Source organism: Zea mays, chromosome 8 (genome assembly GCF_902167145.1).
Source record: "Zea mays cultivar B73 chromosome 8, Zm-B73-REFERENCE-NAM-5.0, whole genome shotgun sequence".
NCBI lineage: Eukaryota > Viridiplantae > Streptophyta > Magnoliopsida > Poales > Poaceae > Zea > Zea mays.
The window spans coordinates 151,924,518-151,934,734 of record NC_050103.1 but is presented as its reverse complement, the minus strand read 5'-3'; the positions used below and the strand labels follow the sequence as shown (position 1 = coordinate 151,934,734).

The following is a 10,217-nucleotide window of genomic DNA, read 5'->3' as shown; positions in this document are numbered from 1 at the left end:
CTCCAAGTTAGTGTTTCTGTAACTCGTCATTCATTAAGTTATATACCTTATCTTTGCATTATTATTACATTGGGGTGAAATATTATAGACCCAACTAGAAGAAGAGAGGAGGGAATGGATAGAGATGGAAGCGAGGATGAGGGTGGAGCGGGAGGTGGAGCAGGCGACTCGCTTGGCAGATTAGCAGAGGATGGCAGAGATGTTTCAGTACATACAGAGGATGGCAGAGATGTTTCTGTAACTCGTCATTCATTAAGTTATATACCTCCATTGTTCCCTACAGCTAACCCTGCTCAGTTCCATACTCCTGTGAGTATCAAAATTCTAGTCCTGCATGATATATATTCATCTGGTCTCACACATGCAATCTATTCTCCGTGAAGGGATAATTGACGGTATCGAACAACCCTCATGGATCACCCAGCCCATCGCCGAACCAGTCCAGCTGCCCACATCGCTGATATACTTTGTGCCCATGATCTTATGTTTGTTGGTGTTGTTAATATTTTGTGAGATAACTTGGTCTAAACTTGTTGATGTTGTAATACTTTGTGAGATACTTGAGACTTATGTTTGTGAGTGTTGAAGACTTATGTTTGTGTGTGAACTTGTTTGATGTGGTGATATTTGTGAGATTTGTGGTCTTTGTGAGATATGTGGTGTGTATGATGTATGTGATGATTCTGTGATATATCTTTTGTTTGTTTGCATGGAATAATAAAAACAAATAAAAAGAGATATTTTGCTCATTTTGCCGAGTGTAGAGGTACTTTGCCGAGTGCCATGTCCATAGCACTTGGCAAAGAAGGCACACTTGGGAACCGATAACACTACTTTGCTGAGTGTTGTGGCTGCGACACTCGGCAAAGAAGCAACATTTGTCGAGTGCCTCTTAAAGCACTCGACAAAGGACATGGCAAAGGGGCCCACTAGTGCTCCCATTGCCGAGAGCTAGTCTAGCAGGCACTCGGCAAAGACGGAGCCTTTATCGAGTGCCTCTTGGAGCACTCGCCAAAGACAGAGCCTTTATCGAGTGCCTCTTGGAGCACTCGACAAAGAAACTAGCAAAGGGGCCCATTGGAGCCTTCTTTGCCGAGCACTAGTCCAACAGACACTCGGCAAAGGCTCCGTCACCGTCACTTGGCGCTGTGTCGGCGACTTTTCTTTGCGGAGTACCAGGTGGCACTCGACAATGTCTTTGTCGAGTGCATGATAAAAAGTACTCGGCAAAGAAGCCGTTGTTGTTGTACAATTCGCAGAGACTTATTTGCCAAGAGTCACACTCGACAATGAGTTCGCCGAGTGTTTTCCAGGCTTTGTCGATTGACTGAAGCAACATGTGCTTTATATAGCAGAAGATAGGTACGTAGAAAAGGAGCACAATAACTATAACTCTCTCATAAAAATGTAGCTAAAAGTTGAGAATGTTATAGTGGCATGCTTATTTTGATTTATATTTACAAATTAATATGCTCCAAATGGATATACATTGGACAATGTTGTCAGTCTCTTGCAACCATGGAAATTTTTGAGATGCTTTTCTATAGTTTTCTACTCTTCAAGATATGTCGGTGGAGATGGTATCAGATAATTGAATTACTGAAAGCACCACTAGTATTGCACACCATTGTTGTATCATGTAGATGAACTAAAAAAAATGGTCCCCTAAAGGCCTTTTCGATTTAATCTCAATCCATGTGGATTGAACAAGATTAGGTAGCTTTAAATCTATAGCAAGTCAAAATTCCTGCTAACTTCTTTCAATCCCATTTAATCCAAATGAAATGAAAATAACTAAACAAGGCTTAACGAGTATTTGCAATAATTTGGCTTCTTCTGGCCTCGCCCTCGATTGAAATTAAGACATATGAAAAGATCCTAGAAGTAGCAAGGATAAGATGTGTGCATTTTTTTCCTTTTCTAGTTGTGGGGCCAAACTGGATCGATTAATAATCGAACACCGTTAATGACACCCTCAATTGGCGCCAAATTACAAAGCGGATGGTTTTAAAAGAGCTGCTTGTAGGCGGAGGAGGCGTCCAATGGGTGGATGAGGTAGGTGAGGACAAGCGCCACCAGCATGAGGACGTAGGCGATTCCCTGGTCTACACTTGTTCCTGCAAAAAACAAAAAAAAACGTCAACAAGAGACTAATCATCATGAATGAAGGAAAAACAAACCATCAAGTATCAGGCTGTGTTCTTCGACGCAATTAAACAACGAAGCTGCATAGTGCTACCCCCCACCAAAAAGACGAAAGAAAATAAACATGCAACAAGAGTGGAAAAAACAAAGGATCGTCTGAGAGCTGACCGTCACTGGTAGCAGGTGCTGGGGCGGGGGCCAGGGCGTTAGCCGCGGCGGCGAGCGTGGCGACGACGGCCATCACAAGGACTGCCGTGGCTCCGGAGATCGGCGCCATTTTCTCCAGGTTGTTCTCTCCTCGCGGGAACGGGGGCAGAGACACCGATCAAAACGACAGGCTCCTCTGGGTGCCCCTCCCTCTCGCTCTGGGGGGTCAGGACGAGAAGGAGAGAGCGCAGCAGCGTTTGGCGTTTGGTTCCGTCCGGCGATGCACAGGAGAGAGAGGGAACGCCCAGGAAAGATTTATACAGCCTTATTTCGTGGTGGAATTGATGGAACCGAACGGAACACATGCAGGGACGAACAAGGAGCGGACGGCCTTGTTGCTCGCACCCGCCGCACACTCGAGGACGATTTAGTTAGTTAGAGCGGTTCAAAGTTACATCAAATCATCAATCTTTACCTGTGCAACGACTGACGAAGCCTCACCCCTCACCTGTATTTGGTACCCAAACTCCTCATGCAAAGTTAAGAGTGTGCCCTATTTATCACTAAAAAAATTCCTGTCTATGGATAAGCGGCTTCCTCGCAGAATCCTGCTCCAACAGACTGTCACTCCTGCTAACATTTTCTGTTAGTATTAATAACAAATAAATCCCCTTGATTCTGTGTTCAGAAAAAGAAAACAGTTTTTTAAGGTGGTGCCTTTGGTTTTGCTGGTGTCCTTATTTTTAACTTTAGTCATGTTTTTTTCTCATTTTTGCTCTTACAATGTTAGTTATAGACCGGAAGTCAAAACTAAGAAAAAAAAGAAGAAACCTCTCTCTCCAGAACTCCTTTGAGTCTCCTACACATACTGTTCAAGCGCATGTTTCTCTTACCATAAGTCCTTGTTCAAACCCAAATTTTGCATGCACATATTGGATTGCTTCCATCCATCCTTTTTTTTTCTGTAATTACTGCAACTTCTACAACTGCTAACCTCCTAGCCGTTCTAATCAACAAAGATGATTAGTTTCAGCATGAGCTATATGCATCACAACCAAACATAGTAACCCCTTTCAAATGATAAGTTGTGCAACCTTACGGAAGTATTTATCTTCTTTGTTCCAGAAAATACTGAACAACTCTTCAGAACATTACAATACTACTCTCTCAAGTGAAATATAACCAAATCAAAGGCCACCCCCACGGATACAACCATATATACATCCATATCCAAGTTGGAATTAATTAAGTTACTAGCTCAATCCAAATATGAAGTCATTACTCGTTACTCAAATATATAATACAACAAACCAGGCAACTAGGACAATTACAATGTTCACTAATTGCAAATTAAATGATTTATGGTTAAAATGGGTTTGTAGGTACACCAAATAGCTCAGTAGGTAGAGCATATGGCTTAATAGGTGGCTTAAGCTTCATGAGAATATGTAGAATCATGTTTGTTGTTTTGCTTCTAGGTTGGACTAGATAAGTTAATTAGTTCTAACCTTTAGATATAGGCAAGAAAGATCAATAAGATAAGAGTTTCAGATTAGATTAGACTAGTTTTGACTAAATTAGGTCAAATTAGATTATATTGAATTAGATTAGATTAGATTAGATCTAATTAATTTGGATTAGATCATGATTGTTACTCTAAGGTGGAATAAGTATGCTTATCAGGACAAGATGGATCTATTAGGATAATATAGAATCTTTCAAGATAAGATGGATCTGTTTTTATGGGAGTATTTCTATATTTTTATGCATATATATATATTTAGATGCAATTATAGACATTACTTCACAACTCATCACACTCAATCAAAAAACCAAATCAAACAGGAATAGTAAGAACAAGTGCAAATATTGTTAGAAAGTTAGGCATTTTTAGTTTTAATTTAATCCAGATAATCAGTGCGATATATGTGATGACATGTATGTGCATATGTGTATAACTACTCGCATAAGCAGTAAACAGCAATGAAACATGCACAAATACGAAGAACAGAGTGTACCCAGCGGAGGGACCGATGCTCAAGGCACCAGTGGCTCCATTCACACGAGACATCTCGTGTGTTTGTTCGATGTAGCCGTACGAAGTCGGTGCAGGAAGATGTACGCAGTGCAGTCCCTCGAACGGTCGCCGGGAAGAAGAACAGCAGCACGCGTCAACTTGGGAAGGCGACGAACAGCAAGCTGTGGACGATCACGCGAGCAGTCGCGAAGACGCTCCCCAAAAATCTGATCGCCCGCACACCCGTGCAAGTGTATCTCTGTGGTCGGTGATTTCGGAGGCCTGCTCTCCCACTCTCTCTGTGCTCGCAGAAGATGGGACGGGAATGTGTTGTTTGCAATTCGCGTGAGATGATTCGCCCCACTAGAAGAGCCCTCCCTCTCCATTCTTATAGGCGGTCAGAAGAAGGGAGAAGGACAACGGACAGAAACGGTCGCGCATTAGAGCTGGAAACTGACGCCAGTAACTGACGTCCGTTACTAGCCATAAGACAGGAAACGGACGGTTATTATGACAGTCATCACTCCAGGCAAAATGCGTAACCGTTTGAAAGGAATATTCGGACCAAGGTCCGATCTACCACGAGCCACGAGCCACGAGCCACGAGCCACGAGCCACGGCCACGGCCACGGCCACGGCCCGGGCGGCGGCGGCGGCGGCGGCGGCGCGCGCGCGCGCGTGTGGCAGTCCTTCATCCTTTTCTCAACTTCTCAATAGATGCACCAATGGTCCACCTATTTAAGTTGATTGATTTGTCCTTTGAACTTCCAATATGGTACTAAATAATTAGTACACCATAGCATTAAAGTGGGCCATTAGCATTGACTATTATTGAATATTAATTTGGGCCAAGCCCACATTAATCCAACAATCCCCACCAAATGCTAAGTCACACAAAAAAAACTCTCATCATCTCAAACGTTTGATATACTGGTGTTTCGATGGAGACTGTTAAGTTGAACATCCACCTAGAACTTAGACTACACTTGACCACAACTGCACAATGGACTAGGCCTTGAATTGGCAGTTTTGCGTGGAATGAGTTTCATCTAAACTCTTTACCAGTACTAGATTGCTGAACGCATCCCCTCTGGTTGGAGCATATAAGTCAAACTCCATAGCCTTTCATGGGTATCTAGAAACCACCCAGATCTCATAAACTGTGACTAGCAGTTAACCCATATAGGTATGTTCCTCTAAAGATGTTCTGTAGGACAACATCTTTGCTTCACAAAGCCAGTTGGAACATATTAAGGTGTAAACACCAACCTACCTTACAGTAAGGAAAGATATGCATCTGAAATGAGCCTTATTAAGGGTCTTTCCTCTCAGTCTACCACTAGCTTGTTTCACCATTCTAATTCACGGGATCTCCGATCACATAGAACAGGTTACCACTATGATAAACTTTAGGTGGGTCTCATGCCCATCTCACTTGATGCACTATCTATCACACTACGTGATAGCCCCTTAGTAAATTGATCTGCCAGATTTTTAGACGTATGGACATAATCCAACGCTATTACTCCGGAGTTTCTCAATTTCCTGACAGATTTCAAACGCCTCTTTATGTGCCTTGTCGACTTCATATTGTCCTTAGAACTGTTTATCTTAATTATCACAGTCTGATTATCACAGTTCATGGAAATAGCCGGCACAGGTTTTTCAACCACCGGTAAATCCATAAGGAGTTCACGAAGCCACTCAGCCTCAACTGAAGCGGTATCTAATGCTGTGAGTTCTGCTTCCATAGTCGACCTCGTTAAGATGGTCTGCTTGCAAGACTTCCATGAAACAACACCACCTCCAAGTGAAAACACATATCCACTTGTGGCATATATCTCGTCAGCATCAGATATCCAGTTTGCATCACAATAACCCTCCAGCACTGTTGGGTACCCGGTATAATGGATGCCTAAACTCATAGTACCCTTTAGATAGCGCAAAACTCTCTCAAGAGCACGCCAGTGATCATCTCCCGGATTTGAAACAAATCGACTAAGTTTGCTCACAGCAAATGAGATGTCAGGCCTCGTAGCGCTAGCTAAATACATGAGTGAACCAATTATTTGGGAATATCTCAATTGATCCCTAGCTATCCTTCGATTTTTCTTTAATAGCTTACTAGGATCATAAGGCGTTGGAGCAGGTTCACATTCGCTAAAACCAAAGCGACTCAAAACCTTTTCCACATAATGGGATTGCACAAGTGTGATCCCACCAATGTCTTCTCTCAGTAGCTTAATGTTAAGAATAACATCAGCTTCTCCCAAATCTTTCATTTCAAAATTATTAGACAGAAAGTCTTTTGTCTCTTTAATCACATCAAGACTCGTCCCCAAGATTAGAATGTCATCAACATATAGGCATAAAATTACTCCCTCGCCCCCATCATACCGATAGTATACACACTTGTCTGCTTCGTTCACAACAAAACCGGCAGATGTCAAAGTTTTATCGAACTTTTCATGCCATTGCTTAGGTGCTTGTTTTAGGCCATATAAAGATTTCAATAATTTACACACCATGCCTTCTTGACCGTTTGCTACAAACCCAGCTGGCTGCTCCATGTAAATTTCCTCATCTAGCTCTCCATTTAGGAATGCTGTCTTAACATCCATTTGATGGACGAGTAGACCATGAGAGGCAGCCAAAGAAAGTAGCACACGAATTGTGGTCAATCGAGCCACAGGTGAATAAGTATCAAAGAAATCCTCACCTTCCTTCTGTGAATAACCTTTAATTACAAGCCTCGCCTTGTACCTTTCAATAGTACCATCAGGCCTAAGTTTTTTTCTTGAACACCCATTTACTTCCAATGGGCTTACACCCATAAGGACGCTCAACTACCTCCCAAGTTGCATTAGACATAATAGAATCCATCTAACTCCTTATTGCTTCCTTCCAAAGGTCAGCATCAGGAGAGGAATATGCCTCTTCAATGGTACTTGGTGTGTCATCCACAAGATATACAATGTAATCATCACCAAAGGACTTTGCAATCCTTGGTCTCTTACTCTTTCGAGTTGATACATTGTCATTTTCCACATGATTATGTATATGGGATTCCTCAGTGTGTTCTACCGGAATAAAATGCTCATGGGGTATCGTTGGTTCATCATTAGACGTATCATGTGTAGCTTTCATGGGAAATTCGTCCTCAAAAAACGTAGCATCTCTGGACTCCATAATTGTACCAACCAACATGTCCGGTACTCCAGAGTTTATAATTAAAAACCTATATCCAATGCTGTGGAAAGCATACCCAAGGAAAACACAATCAACAGTTTTCGGTCCTAATTTGCGCTTCTTGTTAATTGGCACATTCACTTTAGCCAAACAACCCCAGGTGCACAAATAGGAGATATTTAATTTCTTCTTTTCCCATTCCTCGAATGGTGTGATTTCTTTGTTCTTTGTGGGAACTTTATTCAGGACATGACACGCCGTCAAGATCGCCTCACCCCACCATTCCTTAGATAGCCCTGAAGTCTCTAACATGGCGTTAACCAAATCAGTTAGAGTACGGTTCTTTCTTTCAGCAACCCCATTGGATTGTGGTGAGTATGGCGGTGTCCTCTCATGGATAATACCATGTTCCACACAAAAATCAGAAAAATCACCCGAAAAATATACTCCACCACGATCAGACCTTAACCGTTTAATTTTCCTCTCGAGTTGATTTTCAACTTCAGCTTTGTAGGTCTTAAAATAATGCAAAGCTTCATCTTTTGATTTTAAGAGATACACATAACAAAATCTAGTAGAGTCATCGATAAAAGTAATAAAATATCGCTTGCCTCCTTTAGTCAATATTCCGTTCATCTCACATAAATCGGAATGTATTAAGTCTAGTGGTGCCAAATTCCTCGCCTCCGCAGCCTTGTGAGGCTTGCGAGGTTGCTTAGATTGCACGCACACCTGGCACTTAGAACCTTTGACTAAATCAAATTTCGGGATTAAATTTAAATCTGCTAACCGCGAGACACAACCAAAATTGATATGACAAAGTCGTGAATGCCAAATATACGACTCATTCGAAACAACATTGTTCACAGACTTATTACACGCATCATGCAAAGATAAGCGGAACAAGCCTCCGCTGTCATAGCCTTTTCCAACAAATGTTCCATACTTAGACAGTATACATTTATTAGACTCAAAGACAATTTTGTAGCCATCTCGACACAATTGAGAGCCACTAACTAGATTCTTTTTGATGGAGGGGACATGCTGCACGTTCTTCAATAGCACTGTCTTTCCCGAAGTAAACTTCAGAATGACTGTACCAACACCAAGAACACGCGCATGTGATCCGTTCCCCATCAGCAAGGCTCCAGTCCCTTTGCACTGATAAGAAGAAAATAAAGAAATATCAGCACACACATGAATATTAGCACCGGTATCAGCCCACCACTCAGGGGATTGACACACTGAAAGAACAGTAGGTAAAAGATTACCATACCCCGATGTTCCTTCTGCAGTCTCGCTAACAACCATGTTTACTGTTTTCTTCTCTTAAGCTGGTTTTTTCTCTTGCTTAAATTTGCGGTCTGGACAAGTGCTTGCCCAATGATCAGTACTCCCGCAAACAAAACAACCAGCTCCTTTGTTCTTCTTTTTGAACGAGGCTGCCTGCTTGGGCTTCGTGGCATTCTGTTGCTTGTTCTTCTTTTTATTATTATGTGATGCATTGGAGTTCTTCTTTTGTACCATATTGGCACTAGAAGTCTCAACTCCTTTTCCACGAGTGTCTTTTGCTCTCGCCCTCTCCTCAACATCAAGAGAACCAATAAGCTCAGCCACGCTAAACTCTTGTCTCTTATGTTTTAGAGTGGTAGCAAAGTCCGTCCAAGAAGGTGGCAGTTTAGCGATAATACCGCCGGCCACGAACTTGTCAGGCAAGACACATGGGAATTGTTCGAGTTCTTTAGCCAGTGCCTGTATTTCATGAGCCTGTTCAACTACAGGACGGTTTTCCACCATCTTATAGTCAAACAGCTGCTCCATGATGTACAGCTCGCTACCAGCATCAGAAACACCAAACTTCTCATCTAATGCATCCCATAACTCTTTTGCAGATGTGCACGTTAGATAAGAATCAACATACTTGTTGGCAAGAGCGCCAATCACGGCGCCTCGAAACAGGTTATCGGCAACGTCGAACATTTTCTCCTCTTTAGGAGTGAACTGTTCGGGTTTCCCCTGTGCGGCGTGATAGCAGTTCATTGCGGTCAACCACAGTATCATCTTACTACGCCATCTCTTATAAAACGTCCCATCAAAAGGTTCACTTGGTTTTAACGCAGCAGCAAAACCACTAACAGAAAAATGCCTAATATCAGATTTTTGGATTGTTAGAAAGTTAGGCATTTTTAGTTTTAATTTAATCCAGATAATCAGTGCGATATATGTGATGACATGTATGTGCATATGTGTATAACTACTCGCATAAGCAGTAAACAGCAATGAAACATGCACAAATACGAAGAACAGAGTGTACCCAGCGGAGGGACCGATGCTCAAGGCACCAGTGGCTCCATTCACACGAGACATCTCGTGTGTTTGTTCGATGTAGCCGTACGAAGTCGGTGCAGGAAGATGTACGCAGTGCAGTCCCTCGAACGGTCGTCGGGAAGAAGAACAGCAGCACGCGTCAACTTGGGAAGGCGACGAACAGCAAGCTGTGGACGATCACGCGAGCAGTCGCGAAGACGCTCCCCAAAAATCTGATCGCCCGCACACCCGTGCAAGTGTATCTCTGCGGTCGGTGATTTCGGAGGCCTGCTCTCCCACTCTCTCTGTGCTCGCAGAAGATGGGACGGGAATGTGTTGTTTGCAATTCGCGTGAGATGATTCGCCCCACTAGAAGAGCCCTCCCTCTCCATTCTTATAGGCGGTCAGAAGA

General features: G+C 42.8%; 1 protein-coding gene across 1 annotated transcript; it reads right to left on the bottom strand.

Annotated features, from left to right (window-relative positions):
• Window positions 1-1,645: 1,645 nt before the first annotated feature.
• On the bottom strand, window positions 1,646-2,581 carry LOC100282009 (AGP16). The gene is made up of 2 exons (NM_001154922.2): window positions 2,314-2,581; window positions 1,646-2,117 (listed from the first exon to the last, which is right to left on the bottom strand). Exons 1-2 carry the CDS (start codon window positions 2,420-2,422, stop codon window positions 2,008-2,010), a joined length of 219 nt encoding a protein of 72 aa, NP_001148394.2. The 5' UTR covers window positions 2,423-2,581; the 3' UTR covers window positions 1,646-2,007.
• Between the last annotated feature and the right edge of the window lie 7,636 nt (window positions 2,582-10,217).

Excerpts from the sequence above, each read along its gene's own strand:
- LOC100282009 (NM_001154922.2), bottom strand. The coding sequence starts at position 2,422 with ATGGCGCCGATCTCCGGAGCCACGGCAGTCCTTGTGATGGCCGTCGTC. Across the intron at positions 2,118-2,313 it reads AGCACCTGCTACCAGTGACG|GAACAAGTGTAGACCAGGGA; the intron begins GTCAGCTCTCAG and ends TGTTTTTTGCAG.